The 23,317-nt window shown below is 36.5% G+C and overlaps 3 protein-coding genes across 3 annotated transcripts; 2 read left to right on the top strand and 1 right to left on the bottom strand.

Moving 5' to 3' along the window:
• Nucleotides 1-5,125: 5,125 nt before the first annotated feature.
• Nucleotides 5,126-5,714, top strand: LOC120422419 (uncharacterized). Its single transcript, XM_039585834.2, has 2 exons — nt 5,126-5,179; nt 5,232-5,714. Exons 1-2 carry the CDS (start codon nt 5,126-5,128, stop codon nt 5,643-5,645), a joined length of 468 nt encoding a protein of 155 aa, XP_039441768.1. The 3' UTR covers nt 5,646-5,714.
• A 4,054-nt stretch (nt 5,715-9,768) lies between these two features.
• On the top strand, nt 9,769-10,608 carry LOC120422418 (uncharacterized). The gene is made up of 2 exons (XM_039585833.2): nt 9,769-9,905; nt 10,093-10,608. The coding sequence occupies exons 1-2, from the start codon at nt 9,852-9,854 to the stop codon at nt 10,522-10,524; spliced, it is 486 nt and encodes a 161-aa protein (XP_039441767.1). The 5' UTR covers nt 9,769-9,851; the 3' UTR covers nt 10,525-10,608.
• Nucleotides 10,609-22,118: 11,510 nt separating this feature from the next.
• Nucleotides 22,119-22,816, bottom strand: LOC120422408 (uncharacterized). Its single transcript, XM_039585825.1, has 2 exons — nt 22,736-22,816; nt 22,119-22,674 (listed from the first exon to the last, which is right to left on the bottom strand). Exons 1-2 carry the CDS (start codon nt 22,808-22,810, stop codon nt 22,243-22,245), a joined length of 507 nt encoding a protein of 168 aa, XP_039441759.1. The 5' UTR covers nt 22,811-22,816; the 3' UTR covers nt 22,119-22,242.
• Between the last annotated feature and the right edge of the window lie 501 nt (nt 22,817-23,317).

Here is a 23,317-nt window from a genome sequence, read left to right as displayed (position 1 = left end):
CATTCTGCCAGCTATCCATATAGGGGTCGTGGGGTGCCAATTGGGCCCCAAGTTAGGGAAATTACAGTGAAAACCCACCCATAAGTGGTTGATGGGTCAAGACGAGGAAGTGAAGCATTAGCAGTGTGCAGAAATGGAAGAGAAAGAGCATCGCGCATCGTTTAAGAATGTGGTGGCCCCAGCCCGATTGATTCTAACTGATTTCCATAAAGACCTGTGCCTGCGAACTTCCTCTCTGTCTACTCCTCCACCTCCTCCTGCCTGGATGAACTGTGGGCGTCCGGATCTAGGTCAACCGTACAAGGCGTGATTACATAAATACAGTGCTCTAACCGGTCATTATAACCCTAAACACCCGGGCGAATGCGAATGGGCCGAGAATGCGATCTTTCGAATCGAACAAAAAAAAACACGAAAAACATCCAGATAGACAAATCAAACACAGCATTACTGTTGTTGGTGGTTTGATCACCTCTTTGAACAGCACCGGATCAGGTCGAAACTTCTCCGGTTGTTTCTCGCACTCTGACGGCTCTTTGGAGGTATTCTTTGGACGTCTCTGCTGCAAGGATTGCATCACAGCTCGCGAGGCTGGGCCACCTAACCTCCCAAAAATGCCGATCGTCCCCGGCCCCCCAAAACAATCGCACGTCGCGGGAAGGTGGCCAAAATATCGGTTATGACATTGCCAGTCAAAATCAATCCACGAACTGGCACGCTCAATGGATTGTGGGGTAGCATCGCTTGAACTCTGGAGTTGGCCGCCGCCGCCGCCTGTCAAACCGTATTATCCACGGTTGTCCACCGCGTGTCGCGCACCAGAATCTCACTCTTTTTATCCAACACCGACTGACCGCGGCGGTCTACTACCGATGCTCAAAGGTAGGGCCTGATCAAAGAGGTTGCACACGCGAGATCATAATTATGCCTCTAAACAATCAATTTTATTCAATTAAGTTGACGGGCAACCGCGGCTAACGACGGTGACGCTTCTGCTGCGGGTCTGAATCGTTGGCGGTGGGTTCGGCTATATGGTTCACAGTGGAACAGATAGTATGAAATCGAAAGTTAGCCTGTTGAAGAATAGGGTGTTTAACATGGCCCGGACAGTAGGTTGCTAAAGCAGGTAAAGTATTTATTTAACTCGAAATCCTTAAAATCTGCTGAAATAACGATCTGCAGAGTAAAGTTTTTTCAGTGTTAGTCTTATGTTTTTCGAACGAAGGTTGAAAAGTAGTTCAACTTTTTGACATCGAAAATTTTCATCAAATATTCAACATTCTACAAGTTTTTACAAAAAAAAAACAGTTTTTAGTGGCTAAAACTAACTTTAAAACGTTCCACTATATCGAAATTTGTGTAAAGTACTTTTTGATTGCAAATTTGATTTTAAATCTAGAATAAAGTCAATATGGATTTTCATTCATAATTTACGAGTAAAATGATTTTTTCAAAATTATTTTGTTTTGTATAAGTCGAATTAAAGGTAACGTCATGATTCGAAATCCGGACACTTAGTAGCATATCATTTTTGTTATAGCTGGCAAAAAATCATGTAATAAGTTGGAAATGTAGAAATATCATAAGGATGTAGTATAAACAATCAGTTTCAAGAAAATGCATGCAAAATATGTCTTTTCTAACAATTTTTCATCAGAATTTTAAAATTAAAATGGCTTGTTGTGCTTCGAATCCCGGACACTGATAAAAGCTGATTCGAAATCCGGACACTTTTGCTTCGAATTCCGGACACTCGATTTTACTTATGATTCGCACAAATTTGGACTGCCATGTTAGTGAATGGCATTCTGTAGGTCTCAAATAAGCTGTTAACATTAAAACAATTGTTAGTTTATATAAAAATTTGCTAGAATTAATGGAAATCGAAACCATTAATTTCAGCTTTGCCTTCCCGGTGCTTTGAACGCCTATGAAATATTTCAAGTGAAATGTTTCGCATTTTAGGTAAACTTATAATTTTATTGTATTTAATTGAGTTGGCATTAACTACAGCGTTCAAACAAACTTTAAATTAAAGTTAATGTTGGAATTCATCAAATAACACAGTTTTGACATTCCTAATGCGAACTTATATCTAATAATTGATAAAACAAGATGAAGTGTCCGGGTTTCGAAGCGTCCGGGAATTCGAATCATGACGTTATGAGTTTATTTTTAAGATTGTAACATTTTTTAAGAAGGATATTTTCAAGGTTTTTTTTTTAGATCGCCAAAGTTGTAGGTATGGATGAGGATTGCACCGAAAAATGACACTTGAAAAAAAATCCTGATTCATTTGACCAAGTGTTTAGGCCTGATGCTAATATTTTTTGAAGTTTATGTCCCTCGACTCTGACCAAAAAAAAAATTTTCGGTTTAGTCCTAATTCTGACCTACAACTTTGCCGAAGACACCAAATCGAACATTAAGTTCTTTCAAAAGATACAGATTTTTGAATTTCATGTATCATTTTCAAAATTGCTACTTTGGGAATACGGGAGGCACGGAAAAAAAATTCAGGCTGATTTAAATATACAAAATCAAAATTAGAGGAAAACGCTCATATTCGTCGCCGTCGTGCTAACTTGTCGTACGTGCATTTTGGGCCAAATTGAGTTAAGAACGCCATTTTGTGCAGCTCACAATGCCTCACCTTTTGACCTTCACAGATCCCCAAAATTCGATTTCAATTTTCAGATATTCAATAAAAACCCAAAAAAACTTCGTGCATTTTTGTCACTTTTTACATGAAAGAAGTTTCAATCTTGTCGTGCTATCTTGTCACTCCCTGAAAATTGATGTAAGTGCGACAACTGGCCAAAGGGATTTCAGGTCAGATCACGTTTGACGCACGTACAAGTTAGACAACCGTTAACATTAGTTTTTATAACTCGGGACTCCAGCAACCAGCTTCAACCAAACTTCGGGACAATGCACAGAATGGTCAGCCAAACAAAACGTGTTTGTTATTGTTTACATTGCGTGCTTTCGTTTTTGTTTATTCAAGGTCAAACATTAAAACGCGTTTTTCTCGGAACGTCGAAATGGCGGGTGCGACAAGATAGCACGACGACGTCGTTCGAGATAATTGATTAAATGCAGATTTTTAACTATTTTAAATATCTTTTGTATGGACATTTTTTTAAGAATTGTATGAATAAACTAATGATGCAAAATGTCTTCTTTGGCCAATAAAAATACAAATAAAAAATACAAAAAAAAAACCCGATTTAATCCCACCTGGGGTGAGAAAGAGCCTTTCTTACTAAAGAATATAACAATGGTAGAACTTCTTTCAATTAATAACATCGACTTTGTTTATTTATAACGTCAGCACAAAAGAAAGTCTTATGATGAAAGCAAAGTATTATGATGATATTATGAGTTTTATGAATGATATGATTTCCAAAAGAAATTAAAACGCAATTTTCACCAAAAGAATATTTTTAATCGAACAATATGTTTGTACGTTTGTAATCAAACAAGCGTTTATAACAAACGCGATCATAGCAAGCTTCCCAACAACGCACACCGCGGTTTTAGTTTTCTAGTTTCGGTACGAGCCCTTTTGTGTGACTGTGTTGGTGTTTTGGTTCATCGTACCAGCGCACCAAGACAAGCAAAACCGAGGTACAAGTGAACCGCGTGTGCCGCACGGTGCAGGGAAGCTAGCCATTCAGCTTCTACGAAAGTGACAGAGTCAGAGATAGCTATTTTTAACAACCGCACCACTACACACTCAATCGCGAGAACCTTAGGAAGAAAGCCATTGGAGTCGCCAGCATTGAACACTTTGAAAACGATATAAACGATGAAAAGCTTAGAAAGCTCCTATTGAAATCCAATGAACCCTGTTAAATAAACTTACGAAATCACGAAAAAATGAAGTCTACATTTAGGCGATTTTAGGAGCGCACGGGAAACAAAATGATTGTAGCCGGATGAATGTCCTATGTCACAAAGGTTTTGCATAAACATTGGACAGTTATGCAAAAACGGACAGGGCAAAAGAAACCGAAAAGCTACGATATCTTACATATTGAAGGAAACATCGGTAGACAAGCTACTACAAAATGAGTATAAGTCAAGCCAGCAAATATATGCGCCAGCATTCTCGCGCCAGTATTCGAAGCTCAACTTGACAACTTGTCGACTTGGCGACTTGGCGACGAAGCGTCGAAAATCGATGCAGTGTGATTTTTTGACGATTTTTCCGATTAAAATTCATGCTGAATCGACATATTTACGAAGATGGAAATGACGTCCTGGCTTAAAGTAAAACCTATACCTTTCTTTAGTAAGAAAGGCAAAAAGGTTTAGATAAAGCTCAGAAAAATTTTAATTGTTTATTATGGAAGGAAAAGCTCATTCCGTAAACACCAGATTATTTTTTTAATGACAAGCTTTTTTAAAAAAAAATAGCCAAAAAACTAAACAAAATACATAATATGAACGACATTTTTCAGGTTTCAGGCTCCTAAAAATTAAAATTAAGTACATTTCGTCAGATGTCGTTTGGCAAACTGGACATTTTACTGAATGTTTTAAATAAATTTTAGAAACTGTGCTCTGATCATCATTTTAACCCAATTTGTCCAACCATTCCCCACAGTGCCAATTTGAAAGAGTACAAATGTCGACCAGATCATTCCGCGACCGGATCATCGCCAGCTGGATTTGTGACGGGTTCTACGGTTAGGAGTCTATAATTAAGCTGCCGCCGAAAAAAAATAGTTGAACTACGACTGGGGGTTGCCGAAGAATCATAAGGTACCCACCACAGCCACAACAAGGGTGATTGTGCTGTTTGGTAGGGTTTTTGCCATTTTTTGGGCGCGAGGGCAGATCAAAATATTGATCGATACCGCAGTGGAGGTGGTGGTAATTTTTGAGCGGTGATGAAATCGAAACTGAGCTCGGGGGGACATGGCTGCTAATTGATACCGTCAACTGAGCGAATTGTGTCTTTTTCGATTCGTGTCAGCTGACGGTACGGTTGTTGCAACAAAGTTTGAGGAGTGATACTTTGCGGTTTTGCAATATTAGTTCATGTGTTTGAGCTAGTAGTTATGTTCGTTTAGTTTAAAAGTAAATGATTCTACAACATTTTCCAACAGATACTAAGATGCAGCTGCCAACGATTCTCTGGGCAATATTTTCATTGGGGTTAACAGCAGCGGTTTGTAAACTCATCAGACGTAACCAATTTAAACTAACTATAATTCTTTTAGCGCTTTACATCTCTTGGAATAAAGGAGATGTTTCTTCCCCATTGCGAAAGTGAGTTGGTTTTCGCCACAGGCCGCACCGAAAAGTGCTACATGCGAAAGCTCGAAATCGATATGCCAACGGACGAAAAAAAAGTCTACGTCAAGTGCGTGCTGGAGTCGTTTCAGTACTTGACCGGTAAGGATAAATTTGACGGACAGGCCCTGCTCAAAGACTATCATCAGGTGGGAATAAAAGACAGAGACAAACCTGTGCTGGAATCGTACCAAAACTGTATGAAAAATTACGGTTTCCCAAAAAGTCCAATTAAAATGCTGGATTGTATTACCAAAGATAAAGACTTCTCAAGGGTTATCAACGCTAAGCGTGAGAAAAACAAGCACTGGCAAGCAGGTTGGTTGGAAGCATGTTGTTGATTTTTTAGTTTGTTTCGTCGTAGTATGAATAAAAACTATTAATTCAAAAGCAGCTCAGTTCTTAATTTAATATAAACTAAAAGAAACTTTACAGTTAAATAATCGACATCAGGGATACATTCTGCCTCGATTCCTTACACAAAAAAAAATAACTGTGTCAATTTTGAGCCAAATCTGTTAAGGTGAAAGGGTCGCTTTGGATCGTCAAAGCTGGTGAAATAAAATCGTTTCAAACAAAAACGTCATCATTCAATCGCTAATAACTCGTTGGGGTTAACTCAGATCGTTTTGCGGTCTTCTACAAAGTTGTAAATCATAAATACAAAATTACATAAGAATCTTACACTTGGCAATGATCCAACACATTTAATGCCACATTCTAGTGGAATTTTTAAATTTTTGCTTTTCTCATACATTTTTGCAAATTCTCTCATACAAACTTCAACGATCTATAGCGACCCTTAACCGATTTGGCTCAAAATTGACACAGTTACTTACACATAGTTTTGATAAAGGGCATGAAAATTGATATTAACAAACGTGGAAATTTTATTATTAAGATTACATTTCTGGAGCTTCTTCAATATTCATTGTCATATTATTCCCTGGAACTTTTTGTCTACTAGAACATATCAAAAAAGGATAAAAAATCAAAAGGGTTAAAGTTTGTCAAAATCGAGTTTCTGTGTTGAAAATTTATTTCAAAAATGATCATTTTTAAGGGTATTACTTTTTTTCCTAAAAAGACCTTTTTCATAACCAACAACTTTCCCGAAGACACCAAATCAATCAGAAAATCCCTTCTCGAGAAACATTTGTTCGAATGTTTTCATAGCACTTTTCTATTGACAGCTCCCACATTCGTATAGAGACTTGTATGAAGAAACTAATCATGCAAAATGGCCTTTTTAAGGAATCGATGGACAAAGTGTCATACAAATAAAAAAAGTCGAAGTATTTACGTCACAGACATAACCGGAATGGCGTAGACTACCTAAAGTTTTGTGTGGAAGTAGGGATTTCGGATCTTAGTTTTGATGAATTTGCTAGTTACGGAATAAGTCCATGCATTTTGATACCCATATTCCCCAAAATCTTATGGTTTCATAAATGTCCCCCCGGGGGAACCTTCCCTAAGGGCACCTGCCACTCCAGGTCGTGGCCACCACTGTCAAAATTGTCATTTTTATGTCCAGTATCAAAAACCAGGAATTTTGATACCCACACGGAGAAAAAAGCGTTCCGAAAATCGTGAACAATGTGCCACGAAATCTGGAACAAGGTGATATTCCACGGTACGAAAACGTACCATGAACAATTTCCATGAACAATTAGCAAATCGTGAACAGGTGTTCACGAAAAATCGTAACGCCAGCAGCATAACGCTTAGCTTGTTATCGAAATCATGAACACTGTTCACGATTTCAGGGAACAACGTGGGAATGTGTTCACGATTTAAAGAACACTTTTTAAATGTGAAAAAAGGATTTGGAGCTAATAAAAATGTTATTTAAAAGTTTTAAGCATATCGAACAGCCGTAGTGGGCAAAATGCAGTTTTTAACTAATAATTTTGGTAAGAAGCCGTTACTTACTGTGACGGCGGCTTAGGGATAGCCTTTATTTTTAAAGATCAAAAAGAATTAAATCAACCCATTTACGGTCATTATATTCACACTTAACACCATGAAATTTAGCAGAGTGTAGTTAAAATGCGACTGTTCAGTTTGAATGTTCAGTCCAGAATGTATTTCGTTTCTCAAATTGTTAAAAGGTAACTTAGATTGTCTTCAATCTTCAAATATTCCAGGCTTCTTCGATTCGGTATTTCTTCAATTATTATGTTTAAAAACGTAACGTAACGCTTCTTTACAATCGTGAACTTTAGTTCATGATTTTTTTCACTTCTGTTCATGAAAACGTAGTTTTTTGTTCATACAATCGTGCACGAGTTCACGATTACATGAACAAATATTTTACGCAAAAACATGCACATTTGTTCACGATTTCCGGAACGCTTTTTTCTCCGTGCATATTGCCCAAATCGTACAGTTCGGTAAATGTCCCAAAAACACCCCCTCGCCCACCAGGGGAACCTTCCCTGAGGTTGTGGCCACCATTGTCGAAATGGCCTTTTCATTACCAGTATCAAAACCATGAATTTTAAAACCCATATTGCCAAAACTCGTATTGTTTGGCAAATATCCTCCCGGGGTGGTAATCTTCCCTGAGGGAACCGGCCACTGCAGGCTGTGGCCAACTCTGTCTAAATATGCATCGCTCCCCAAGCAGCACTCACAGCAGCAAGCGCGCACCATTTTTTTTTTTTGCTGACTCGCCCTGGGTGGCGAGGCAATTCCGAAGAGATGAGCAGTCCTCATCCACTTCTTGCTTGATTGACAATCACACGGTTGCTGTTCCGTCTCTCTCCCGGTGCTGCTCTGGTCTCTCCTGCTGCTGCTGCTGGTGGTGTTGCCGGTCCGACGTCTGAGACGTGAATGATGGCTTGAAAACTGGGGAAAATTCTTTTATAGTTTTGCCGGCCCTCCACTTCCCCTCTTTTTCGCGACCGACACCGATCGGGTTGCTTGGGTGATTTTCCCCTCAAATTAGGTACTTGACCTGTTTGGGAAACGCTCATTTTGCTTGCAAAATCTCTGCATTTTGAAAACATTTTAAAACATTTCAACCGTAAAACTATTTTGCCAACATTGAAAATTTAATAGCAAATTGCTGAATAATTTTCGAATCGAATGGAACAAAAATCGGGCCGATTCGATTTGAGGGAAGGAAGATATAAGCGCTTGACGGATGACGCAGTATTCAAGGGCCTTCGGCCCGGGTTTTTTGAAATGGCACCCCATTACCTTCGAGAAAGACGTAGTAAATACATAAATTTATATGAGGATTTTTGGCAAAACTCTAGACAGCTTTAATTTACTACCTTTCAACACGACGGTGTCGTGCTATCTTTTCGAACGTCACTTTTCACCTTGAATAAACAAAAGCATGCAACGTAAACAATAAAAAAAACACGTTTTGATTGGTTGACTATTCTGTGCATTGTCTCGGTTGAATTTGGTTACTGGAGTCCCAAGTTATAATTTCAAATGTTTACGGTAGCCGGGCATGCACGTGTGTCAAAAGCGTTCTGACCTGAAATCTCTAAGGCCAGTTGTCGCACACAAAATTTCCAGGGTGTGTCATGATAGCACGACAAGATTTAAACTTCTTCCATATGAAGAGTGACAACAATGCAATCTTTTTTTCAGTTTTAATTGAATAGCTCAGGATTTAAATCAAACTTTTGGGATCTGTGAAGGTCAAAAGGTGAGGCATTGTGAGCTGCTCAAAATGGCGTTCTTAACTCAACTTGGCCCGAAATGCACGTGACAACGACGAACAGCTGATTATTTTAAGGTTGGAGGCAGAATTCATGAGCACCTAAACTGAGGGAAACGATAGAAAGTGACCTTCGCAAATTAAAACCATTGCTTTGGAAAAAAAGTCTTTATGAGAATATGAACAAGCCAATGTCTTTAGAGCGGGTTGTGGCGCTATAACCACGGCAAATAGTGTCCAGGGCATTCGTGGAAATACAATGTCCCATCCCAGAGGGTCACGGAGTACCAAACCTTCTTAGCATGGTGCTCCCAACGAATACAACCAAACAAAATCTCGGAGCGTATGGTGGTGTGTCCCCACGCTTCTTCCTCCCCTGTCGATTCAGAATTGTGTTGTTGTTCGAACACTCAGTGCTCAAACTCAACCCAATTACGAGTCATCTCTGCGATACGGCTTTACGCAGTAGGCCTGGCCGCTTTAACGCTTGTGATGTTTCAATGCATCTAATGCAATGGCGCACTACAAACGTTAATAAATGACAAGAAGAGTGCTAGGCGTCATCTAACCTAAGGCACTCTCCAGGATCCCTTCGAAAGATTGGCTGCGCTAGGGTCTGATTAGATTAGATTAGATTAGATATAAACAAGCCAATGTCTTTGCTGCTTATAGGTGCATCTAAGAAACTGAAGTTGCAACATAGTCTGACGAGTGGTACTTTTCAATTTCGCAATATTGGTTGATGTAAATGAGCGTGTAATCATAGACAGTTAGTACATTGAATCAGACTAAGCAACTGTGGACTGTGTTATAAATAGGGTTTGACTCTATGTATCAGATCTCAACGTTATAAACAGACAATAAAATGAAGTTTCCATCGATTCTTTTGGCGATACTTTTATTCAAACTAACCACAGCGGTATGTAAACTTATGATTACTTCTCTGTGAAGATCCAATTGTTTATAAAATTTGGTTTTTCAAAACCACCTTTTATTTATTCATGTTTTTTGAAATTTAATCAATTAAATTATATTGATAAAATCAAGGATTAACAATAAACTAAGTTTAACCGCAAGAAAAAAAAAACAATATCTTAAACTTTCAGCGCTTCACACCACTCGGAATTGACGAGTTTTACATTAAACCATGTGAAAGGAAAATTGTTTACACCACAGACAAACATGACAAATGTCTTATGCGAAGGCTGGAAATCGAAATGGACACGGGCGAAAATAAAGGCTACGTCAAGTGCGTTTTCAAGGAATTTGGATACCTGAATGGTGAAGGACAGTTCAACAAACAAGCCCTCCTGAAAGACTACCACCAGGCAGGGTTTAAAAACAAAGACAAAGCGGTGCTAGAATCGTTCGACGGTTGTATGAAGAATTATGGTCCTACACCGAATGCGATGAAAATTCTGGACTGTGTAACCAAGGATAAGGACTTCCCAAAGGTGATAAACGCCAGACGTGAGAGAAACTCTGATTGGAAACCGGACTGGATTCAAGCGTACTGTGGTGTTACGAAATTGTTTTGATGAATATTCAATAAAATTGACCAGTTAGCGTAAAAACTCTTAAACTTATATTTAATTAAAAATAATATGCCTATCAAATTTCTTAAAATTAACGCCGATTTCACAACTCGATTTTTTTGAAAATGATTTCAGTAAACGCTTCAATTTCGTCAAGCGCTACTATCGACAGAATTGAATTTTAGTGGATTTCCTGCCAATAAATAAATTGTATTTTTCTGGTGAAATGCTATGAAATAAACTCATCCACCCAAGTAATTTTCATTATTGACAGGAAAATTAATTCTGTTGATTTGAGTAACCCAAATCTACGAAACTGAAGCGTTTACTGACACCACCATGACAAAAAAAATGTTTTTAATTATGATTATGATTAAATGAATTCCAATTCAAATGTAAAAAAGTAGGGGAACAGCATCTAACTCCAGCATGCCTCTAATTTACCATTTCAGCACTTTGACGTTCAATTACAGCTCATAAAAAGCGTTTTCAACTGAAATCAAGTGATAAAAAGTCCAAGTGGGCAAGCAAATTTCTATCAACAGTTTTACAAAATAAGTTGTTTAAATGGTGAAAATCAGCAAATTGGATGGAGGTAGAAGCGAGTGCTTATCTTGCCAAACATACGAGAATTTCCCTAACTTTAATTTGTTATTTGCAATTCCATCGTGAAACAACTTACTTTTCTTGTCGTTCTCGACCAAAAATTTAAAAAAAAATGGAAAATTAATGCCTTTCATACTAGTGCTGAAATAATCTACTTTTCTGCACTTAAATGAGTGCAGAAAAGTTGAACTTTTCAATTCTAGTATCGAAAAGTTACATTTTTCATAGTTTTTTTATTTGAACGGTTTACTAAACACATGAATATTTGACATAAAATTCCATTCAAAAAGCATTTTTCGGAATTTGAAAAAAAAATTGTAAACAACTCGTTACAAAACTAGTTTTTTTCTCAGCACTCGTCGTGTTTATCCAACTCGTTAAACCTGATAGGATAAATGTACGACTCGTGCTGAAAAAACATTTTTTTTTTGCAACTTGTTGCATAAACTACTATTTTCTTTTTGATTGATGTTTTCCTAATTCGAACGTTTTTTGAGGATATGAAGTGAGAAGAAATATAAAACAAAAACAATTGAGCACAAAATTGATTAGTTGAAATTAATCGTTTAGGAACATAATTTCAAAATAAACATTTTTTAAATCTATTCCAATCAAAAGTATCATACTACAATGTTTCTGCAAAAAGTTGTTTTAAACTACAATGTGTTTTGTACACGTTGTAGTGTTGATCAAATGAATAAATCTGAGTAAATATTGTTACAGTTTGATGTGGCTAAGACGATATTGAAATAGTGTCACATTGCAAACATTGCTCAATGAATTTAAAAGATCGTAATTAGATCAACTTCTTCGGCAATCTTGTGAAAATATCACCTGATTGAAACATCAAAAATGCAATATCTTAAATCCCTTTTAGTGTCACTGTTAACAATCGATTTGATCTTGGCGAATGCAGAATCAGTAATCCAACTTTTATTAACATTTTCTATGGTGAACTCATTAAACCTTTTTTTTTAACTTTTTATAGGTTTCAAAAATCGACGAAATTTTTGTGGAAAACTGTGAAAAGAATATCAAAACCAAAGTTCCTGTACAATTGTGCCAAATTCGTAAACTACTGATTGATGCCGAAACAGCAGAAACTAAAGCGTTTGGTGACTGCATTCTGAAGGAATTCGGATATTTCAACTCAAATGGCAAAATAGACAAATCAGCTCTAGTGAAAGATTATAGCGAGCAGGGATTCATTGGAAAGGACGCAGAATTGTCAAGCATGATTGATGATTGTGAGAGAGAGTTCGGTACTGGTATTAACTCTGTTAACTATTTGTTGTGCATCACTATGGAGAAAGATTTTGCTAGTGTTATAAACTCCAAGAAAAATAAAGAAGGAAAGTGGCAACCTGAGAAACCGGTTTGCAAATGATGACAAAAATAATGCTTTGAAAAATATAGAAATCAATTTAAAAAACTTGCCATTTGTTGCTTAGATTCATGCAAAATTGTTACAACCTGTTCCAACCCATGATCAGCCCAGAAGCCATTTAGGATCGGTGGAAGCATGCATTAACTTTAAATTACCCTCTCAAAACAAAAGCCCAGCCTGCGCTCAACAACTCTCTAAGCGCCCATATTTCCATAACTGTTGCAATCATATTCAGTGCGAGCAATTACCATTCGTTCAAAGTCATGAGTCGAGTAAGTACACCCTCCCCCCATGAACAATAACTGCAACAATAAACGGTTGAGCTTCAATTGCACACTCGTGAATGGAACTGGATGCTGCTGTGTAGCATAGAAATTATACCTCACACATCGTCCAGGTCCAGCCCGGAGAGCGAGGTACGACTCAAGTGGTTCCACGACTCTGACTTCAAATCACATAATAACAATGTAAATTTTTAATGATATGTTCAATAATAATAGTAATTATAATTGCACTTTGAATAATTTACTTATGCAAATCCGCCAGGTCCGCCGAGTCCACCTGGGTTCGGTCCGACTCCAAAGTGCTCTCCAACCGTTGTTTTGTCTCTTACTTTTACTAACCGCCCCGATCAACTATGCAAACTTTTAATTAATACATAAACGATTTCTTTGACTGGCTATTATTTTTTTCCCAACCCAGGGTACAATACCGTTCACTTTGGGACAACGAGCTGAAATTGCTGCAACAAGTTGGTGTAAATGAAATCAACCGTGCCGAGATGGAGTCCCGGCGGCGATCTTGTACTCGCGAGCACCTCAACAACAGGCCAACAAGTGTGAAGAAAACTCTGACCAAGTGACTAGCCACAGCCGCAGGTGAACACTTCATGGGCGGACCCATGTTGGATCTATTTCGCGCGCGCGCACCGTGCAAGTGCCCGGGAGATGTTGTTGTTTTGATTTCTTGGGCGAACACCGGGTCTCAGGCAGGGACGGTTTGAGGTGTTATTTAAAGTAATGATATGATAAGAATTGTCAAAATTTACACTTGCATGAAATTCTCATAAAAGTTATATTTTAAAAATTTGCTTCACAATGACCACGAAGCATGAATTTTGAAACTAATAACCCACTCTTTTTGATAACTTATGCAACTCAAAAACATCATTTTTAAGAAAATTTCACGATACTTCATTCTTTGACATTGTAAATCGGACAAATATTTGCAAAATTATTGTCACTGAAAAATTCTTTATTATTTTGATGATGTACTGAAAACTTCGTTTTTCTTCTGTAATTTTGTTTAGTAGGGGAAATATATTTTTCTCGGCCTATTTCTTTTATCGGCTTATCAGCACTTTGATCATGAATTACAGCTTTCATAAAGTGTTTTTGACTGTTCCAAAGTAACAAATAGCTCAAGTAAAAGTGAGCAAGCAACTCTCCATTGTTGATGTATCTAAAAATGTTGATTTAATAGCGGAAAACTGCAAAAGTGATGAGAATTGGTCGAACGGCTTAGAATGATTAAAATGGGTATATTTCCCCTAGTCTTTATCTCAGCAACCAATCTTTATTATTTTTTAAAACAAATTTATAGGGAATTTTATGAATATCTTCGAAAAAAAAACAATATATTTATTCGGAGCTGATCAAGTGCGGTCATGGCTATTACAGGAACAAAAGACGCGTTATCAACAAAGAAAAAAAACATTTTATAATGGATATAACTCAAAAACGGTGTACGACATCCAAATTTAGGTTAAGTATCTTTCGATTGCAAATTTAATCATACTCCTATATATGAAGCCAAAATATTATTTTTTTTACTTTTTTTCCTAGTTTTCCAAAAACATGATTTTATTGAAAAAAATGACATGATATCGGCCAAAAGCTTAAAACAAATCATCTAAAAAAATCTAAAAACAAGATTCTTAAAAAAATTTAATATTGCACAAAAATGATTTTGTGTAAAAAATCGAATGAAAAATCTGGATAAAATTGTTTTTCCAGAAGTCCTAACCAATACCTACAACTTTGCCGAACACACCAAAACGATCAGAAAATCCGTTCTCTAGATATATATTTTTGATTATTTTAAAAGTCTATTTGTATGGACAGCTGCCAAAATTGTGTGAAAACTTCTATGGACGAACTAAGGATGCAAAATTACTTCATTGGTACACACAAAATTTCATCCAATTAAAAAAAAACAATAATTGTTGCCCGAAGTATCAGAGAACTGCTCAAAACAGTTCCATCATTAATCATTGATCATTGATTGGAAACAACAAAAGTTATAACATTTTAAAATTAAAAAAAAATAATATCCGCGGTATGTCGGCCTACTTTGTAATACATGAAAAACATTTGTTTAGCTTCTGAAATATTGGATAAAATTTATAGTTAAAATATGATCAAAATGCTGTCAAATCAATATTTTTGATGGAAAAATGAAACGAAAATTTTTTCTACACTTATATCAATTTTATTCATTTCGTTATATTCTATAAAACTCTATAATAAAGAATGAAAAAATCGTTATTTTGATCAGTAAACTTAATCGAAGAAAAATTTAGCAAATTATAACCATTCAAACTTTTAAATTAATTCCTTAAAAATATATTAAGAAAAAGTGATTGTATTTCATTATTTGAAAATATTTTTGAAAATGCCCAAATAATGAATATCTTATCCTATCTCGAGTGAGTTGAATAAGAATGCCCAATTCTCGATATTTGTTATAAGGCTATAATTTTCAGTATCCGAACTCTTGTCTATATCGTCATAAAATACTTAGTAATATCAAACCAACAACAGTGAATAAAAGTAACTGCCACATATTTAAAACGATTCAAACATTTTATCGAGGGTAGAAAATCAATAACATACTACAAAAAATGATACAATAATTTTGATTTCAGTTTTAAAGCCGACTTAAGTGCCAGACAAGAACTCAAAAGTTTCATTTTTTATAAAAAAAAAAGATTTGTTTTGAAACAATATTCCAAAGCTTAACTCACCATCGTAAGAAAAAAAATCTTATTTAAATTAATGATTTTAATCAACATTTATAAATTTTAAAATATTTGCAAAAGATATCAAACAGAAGATTTTGTTTTTTTTTAATTTTTTATTATCTAAACTTTTATATGAGGCCGATGCAAATATAAAAAAAAATTGTCCAACGGTTGTTGTCGGGGTCGAGGAAGGGACAAAAAAATATAAAAATTGAAAAAAGCCATATTCTTAACATTTGAATTGAAAAAAGTGTTTTTAATTGCATATTAAACTATTTCAGTTGTTTTGCAATCATCACTTTCCAAAAAATGTAAGATTTAACGAAAAAAAAAAATTAGCGAAAATAAATGTGCGGTACCATACTATTACAACAAACCCAAATATGATTTTAATTTAAACGCAGGGGAATGCTTTTTAAATTGATTACAGCTAATTGCATTTGCATTGGGATTGAAATTTTGAAGTTTTTTGAAAAAATATGTCTTTTGGTCCTCTGATTTTGCAGCCCGAATTTGAGGTGACATAAACTTTTAAGACCATGACAAATATTTTTCAAAGTATTTCGACTTCAGACTCAGACCGAGGTCAAGAATGAAAAAAAAATTAAAGCCATAATTTCAACACTTTTAAGATAAAATGAATGTAGAAATATCTCCCCTGATTTATTGGGGCCTTTTTAAGAAAGTAACATGATTTTTTTTAAATATTTGGAATAACCTAAGAAGTTACTGAATTCTATATTTTTCCTGTATCTTAGTAACTCGAAATCTTTTGATTGTTTGGACGTGTTGAGTCGTTTTCTGAACAAAAAATTCATTAAATTTTAAAAGGAGCTCAAACAAATTAAGTTCAATATTTAACCAAAACAATTTTACAGAAAATTAACATCCATCATCTCAGTCCTTGATGTAACAAGCCTCAAGGATGTATTTTTTATCCCTATAAGTATGTCAAAACTATTTTTTAATAAAGCTTTTTTCGCAGATCTTGTTTTTGCATTTAATGTAAATAAAGGTTTAAAATAACTGAACAACAATGTAACTAGATTAGATCTGAACATACTGACTTTTGTTAATTTAGATGTCATTTGGTTTGGCCCTTTTCCAAATAAGTATGAACGAAAAATGAGGCAGAATTGCTCATTTGTTTATTGGAAAAGCTCCACAAAGCTTAAAGCCAACTCCCATATTAAGAAAAGAATCAAGCTGTTGCTAAACAGTGTCGCAAAAAAATGGGAATAATTTTTTAAACTTTGTTTAATATAGTTAACATTATTATTTTAGTATTCTTGACAAGAGGTTATTCATAAATAACGTAACCACAGATACTCATCAGTTCCTGTTTCATGCCACCCTTAAAACGTCCCCTTCCTATGCTCATGCATGTCCGTAAAGTTTCCGCGACCCGCCCAACTCAGCCAGCGGGCCACGATAGAGGTTCCATTCAGCGTTTCGCGGTTAGTACCAAACCCACCCCACCCACCGTCCCGCGAGAATAAACTGCCGTCAGGCAGTGCACCGCCGTGAAAAATCCAAACAAAGTCAGGTGTATTTCAAAGCCAGCCCGCTCACCTCACCTACCCACCCCCTTGGCCATTCCACTAATGATCTTTAATGTCGGGCTCATTAAATTCCACGTTTGATTGTTGCTGCTCAAGTCGTAGTCGTCGTCGTCGTTGCACACGTACACCATGCACACCAATACAGCACACGGCCGTGATTTTTCCTCCCGTTGCCGGGGCTTTACTTGATTATTGTTATTATTTTTATTACCTGTGTGGAGCAGTCCTGGACCAAATCAGAGCAGGTAGACCAATACGAGTTCCGCCAAAACCACAGTCAGCAATTGATCTTGAGAAATGGTTGTTGATTAGCCTGAAAAAGTGCTACATATATGTGTGCCGATTAATAATAGAATTGTAAAGGTTTAAAACCACCCGCAACTTGAGGGAGTGGGGGGAAATGTTATTGGTTTTTCCACGAGGGCCAATTTTTCGTAGCGCACGACTTTTTAATTCACCTTGAGATTAATTTCAATTTTGCAACTGTAAATGCGCCGGTGGCTGTTGACTAAGCATTTGGCAGTTTGGGCGGTCGGGCTGTACCACGTGTGTGCTTTTGATACCGGGAGGGAAATTTTCACAATCAACTTGATAATAAGTTTAGCCACCCACACGCAAGTTTGATTAGGGCTTGAGAGAAAGTTGGCACGCCAAGTGTTATTTGCTTGCGGGGTTGGGAGATATAAATTATTTGTTTGATTAAGATAATATATTTGCATTTGTGACACATTGTGTAAAATTATATGAATCAAAATCAAAATATCTATTCTATTCCACGTTAATAGATTGCTTTTTCGGCGTATCGGTCAGAAAACAGTAGAGTTTATTTTAAATTATCCGACGTTTCAGCACCACAAAAGGGGATAAAAGGTTACAAACGATCCTAGTAAAGGCATTTTTCATGTTTAAAGTCAAGTAGAATGGGATTTTCTTGTAGTTCATCGAACTGTGGCTTAGGTCTTTACTGGATTGCTGGTTGAATTTATCAGTTTGAAATTAAAAACCACTGCAATGTATCGAAATTACGGTGCTCAAAATACCGTTATAAGGAAAAAATATGCAATCCGAGATTTTGGGCTCTATCGAATCCTTACACTATAGGGCACCTCTGTGCAAAAAATAAAAACATTCGCTGATGTAGCTTTCGAGATACAGCCCTTTTAAGATGTTACATCCGATTTTCAATAAGAAAACTAAAACAATCTATGCAATTTTAGCATTTCAAAGAATATGCAATTCGAGATAATGATGTTTTTTGCTTCATATGACTGTCAAGTATCTATGGACCAAGTTTCAGAAGGTTTGCTGATGTAGTTCTAAAGATACAGCCATTTTTAAATGTTATTTCCGACTTTTTCAAAGAAAATCTATAAAATCAAAACAATTTCAGCACTTTAAAAAATATGCATTTCAAGATAATGACGAATTTTGCTTCATATGACTGTCAAGTATCTCTGGGCAAAGCTTCGGAAAGTTTGCTGATGTAATTCTCAAGATACAGCCATTTTAAAATGTTATTTCCGACTTTTTCAAAGAACACAGTGCCCTATGGTGTAAGGAATCGATAGACCCCAAAATGTCAGATTGCATATTTTTTTCATAATAACCCCAAGCAACACACTTTGTCAGATAAACGTATTTCCTAACTGGTTGTATAACCGATCGGCCTCGTTACCACAACTTGTTCTACAACTCCTGTGCATTGGAAAAAGCGCACTTTTTTCTGTTGTATAACTTGCCAGCATAAGATGCAAGTTATCAGAGTAAGTTGTACAAATGTATTTGACAACACTGTGCTAGCTAACAAGAGATTCAACGAAAAAAAGGGGGCGTGGTTAACGGCTGTGCTGTCAAATCAAAGCGCACACTGAAAAGTAAAGATAGATTGAAAACAGTTGTCTAACCGTTACCCAACTTACATGTAAATTAACAGTTCTTATTAGAATTTCAATCAACGACGATGCCAATAAGAATAGTATCTCTGACTATTTTGGTACGCTTGTTTCTGCCCGATTTATTTAGAAAAAAAAATGAAATTTTATGAAAAAAAAAAAACAATCCTTTCGCGCTCTCTAACTGTGACTCTTGTGAAACCCTCTTGATAGCGAACTTTTAGATTTTCCTTTTTTGATGAACTTCGTCTTTCCCAAGATTCGATTCGATGACTTCGACGATTTGTTGTTATCTCCACGGCAGGTCCAGGCGCGCTTCCACATCTCCCCACGAGGCTTCATAGTAAACAAGCTGGCCTAAACGTCAATAAGAAGGCTGCTGTCAGCATTGTTGTACAGCAGTGAGCTATACAACTTAACTCCAGAAAAGGCTGTCATTGGAAATTGAGTTATATAAGTTTGTTTCAAGTCAGTTTTTATAACTCCATTATGTAACTTTGTTATAACAAACCGTTTCAACATTCATTTCGATTACCGTACCACGGAGCAACATTGAAAATTGGTGTGATTTTAATTTGTTGTTTTCAATATCATGAACTCCGTAAGCTAATATTTTTTGTAGCTTTTACCGGCGATATGTTTATAAATAATCGCTCAACAATTAAAATTATTGCAATCTTCGATAAATAAACATTATTGAAACTCTAAATACCTTACGTACAAATTTACACCACCTAACAACACGCAATGTCAAGTTGAATATGTTTGTTGATTATCAGTTATTTAACCTATTCTCCGATAACATTTGTGTAACAAAGCGAGAAAACCTAAGGTTATTTATAGAATGGTTGGCCACGCCCATTTTTCAGAAGATGCCGTCACATGACATTGTCAGATAAGCAGTGAAACAAACAGTGCAATGTTATTCTTATTCAACAAACTGTTTTCGAGGAAAACATTGCAGATGAGGGAACAGCATCTTGGCATATCAGCATTTTGACGTTTAATTACAGCTCATAAAAAGCGTTTTCGACTGAAATCAAGTGATAAATACCTCAAACGGAAGTGAGCAAGCAAGTTTCTATCGAAGGTGTTCCAAAATAAGTTGTTTAAACAGTGTAAATCAGCAAATTGGATGGAGTTAGGAGCGAGTGCTAAACCTCCCAAATAGGTGATAATTTTCCCTATGTTGTGTTTTAAAGTTGGAAAAGAGTGAAGTTGACTGTATTTTAACACTTTTGTGGCACAAAACACGATAGTTACATATGTCAGTTATACAAGCAGTGAAATAAACTGTTATTTAAGTTATGTTCAAATTTTTTCTCGCATGTTTATCAAAAACAATTGTCTAACTATTATTCAACAGTCGACAAGTTATGAGTGCTACTTGGGACGGTATTTTGGGCACCATGAAATTATATTAGTTTTTTTTTTCAATTGAAGCAGTTGTTACTTTAGAATTTTGTAATAAATAGAAATAAAAATTAATTAAACCTATAATGTTAATGCTTCAATGTCTGATTTTTATACAAAGTATTTCGTCGCATCCGCAATAATTTGTGCAGGGATAATCCATATCGCTTGACATTTTTCACAAAAGCTGAAAAAAATATTATTTTAAATATCAACAAATTCTCCGTCAATAAATTATGAGAATTATACAGCAATTCCTCACGAAAACAGCATGGAAAAGAACTAAAGTGCTCGTATAGGGCTCAAAATTTGTGTGGGGGTTCCCTGGCCGAAATAACCCGATTTTTTTTTGTTTGGCCATAAGAGTGACCTGTGCTGTGTTAGGGTGGTCTAAAAAATGGCAATTTTCGTCGATTTTTGAGAAAAACGCAAGGGAAGTTTGTCCCACACATAAGGCTACGTGTTAAGTTTTCACGGAAAAACAGGATTTCCTCCTGATATCTAGAACAAAGTACTGGATGTTATAGGCTCTTTTGAAAGAGCACACGATTTTGAACCAAACTGCATCAATAACTCAAAAGTGATGAAAATGCATATGGGACATTTATGCGATCATGGGCAGAATAGTAATGGCCTAATTTTAGATTTAAAAAAAACATTTGATGGATAGACAATTTTCAAAACGACGAAATCTAATATTTTTAAATTTAAAATAACTGCAAAATACTACTTATCTAAACACGTTCAACAGAGATCAATGACTCTTGCCTGGCAGTCACCCCAGGCCAGTCCTAACTCAAATAAAATCAACCGTTAATTTGTTAAGAAAATTACTCATTAATCCCTCTGGCAACGTCCGTCGGCGCACCTATGACTCTGTGATTAGATCATTCGACGCCATCGGGACTCTGCAATCGTTTACGCACTTCTCACGCAAACCAGCCAATTTATCGTCATAAAGTCACACCGGCTCGAATGTTATCATTAGCCGCGATGTCATGTCGACTCCACCTTCACTTTGCTCACCGACCGCCGATACCAGACTTGGGGGCCCTCCAGGTGAAAAACACCTGAAATCAAAGCGCAGTCGCGCAATCCGATACTCCGGGCGTTGTAACCTGGGACTTGTAGTACAAATTTATCGACAAAATAGTACGTACAGCTGTCGCCCGCAGGACTTCAACGGGCGGCCGCGACGACGCACACCTTTCACTCTTCTTTGGGGTCTCTCCCCAGCCCCAGCTGCTCTCTAGCCCGATCTGCGTCACAATATTTTATGTTATCATTAGATATGGGCTGAAGTCACACAACTCCACGCCACGGCGGAGTTTCTAGTTTTGCGCAATCGCCGCGACAGCGACTTTGGCGGCCTCCGGGACACCTTCTCCGTTTTAGGAGGTCCGCCGCTCTTTTTTTTCTCTCCTTCAGCCCAGGACGGCGGAGTCGGCGCAAATGTAATTAAGAAACAGTTACACATTTTCTGGAGAATGAAGTGATAAATTTTCGTTTCAAAACATGGCCACATACATGTGTCGCCGTGGTCGGGAAAACAAAACGCCTGGTCGTCGGTCCCCCAGAGGGCGCATTAGACGACGGTGGAGACGGGTTGCGTTGCGAAATGTTAGGACCGGAGGAGTACAACGTGGCAAGTGGGTGGTGGTGCTCGAGGAGGCCCAAAGAAGTGAACTGAATTATGATGACAGATGAGGGTTTTTTAGCAAGTTTCTTTATTTTTATTTTATTTATTCGCTCAATATTAAATAAAAACTGTGAAATTAGATCAAAATTGATTCATTAACGAAAAACGTAGACATTTCATGTGGAATTGTAAGAAGTTCCTCAAAATAATTTTTTAGCTCCACAATGCGCCACCATCCAGTCCGGTTTCCATTTCGAGTTCCTATCACGTCTTGCGTTCATCACTTTGGGGAAGTCCTTATCCTGGGTCACACAGTCCAGAATTTTCATCGGATTCGTTGTGGGACCGTAATGTTGCATACAACTCTGATACGATTCCAACACTGCTTGGTCTCTGTTTTTTACTCCAGCCTGGTGATAGTCTTTGATGAGGGCCTGCTTGTCAAATTGTCCTTTCGCGTTGAAATATCCAAGCTCCCGGAAAACACAACCGATATAGTTTTTATTCTCCTCCGTGTCCATTACGACTTCCAAACTTCGCATGTCACAAATTTCGCCATGGTCTGTGGTGTAAACAATTTTCTCTTCACACTTTTTAATGTAAAACTCCTCTATTCCGAGATTAGTGAAGCGCTGAAAAATTTATAATTTTGTTTTTTTGTTTTTTTTAATGACAATTATATGATTCGCATACCGCTTCTGAAAATCCCAACGAAAAAAATGCCAGGTAGATTGATTGATACTTCATTTTGCTGTCGTTTAAAAGCATAAGGGCTGATTTACTAAAGTTGATTCCTTTTACTGATAGTCATCACCAGGTTATACTGATAAAAAAAGTAATTACAAAGTTGCGCAAACACATGAGTCAATATTACACAATTGTTTATTAACATTCCGCAAATTTTGTTGTGTCAGTATTAAACATCACAAACAGAACAAACCCTCTGTGATACTTGTAACTATGAAATTTTGGTACATTTTAAACATAACTTATCAAAATATTAACTATTGATAATTGAAATAGTGAGAACAACTATTGATTCAGAAAAAAATGAAATGCATTCAAATTAAGGATTGTAAATTCAATGCACTCAATTTTTTAAAACATTGAAAACTGTTGATCAAAGTACAGAAAATCTCAAATTACTTTTCCCAAAATAAAAATAAAACAATCAAAAACCATGTGAACACTTTTATTAGAAATTTCTCCCCTGCTGGATAAATTACAAAATAATAATACTTTTTTCATGGAGCGTGGACAATACCCAAAACCAAC

This window comes from Culex pipiens, chromosome 2 (assembly GCF_016801865.2).
Source record: "Culex pipiens pallens isolate TS chromosome 2, TS_CPP_V2, whole genome shotgun sequence".
NCBI lineage: Eukaryota > Metazoa > Arthropoda > Insecta > Diptera > Culicidae > Culex > Culex pipiens.
Note: the sequence above shows the minus strand (reverse complement) of the source record. Positions and strands in the feature narration are given on the sequence as shown.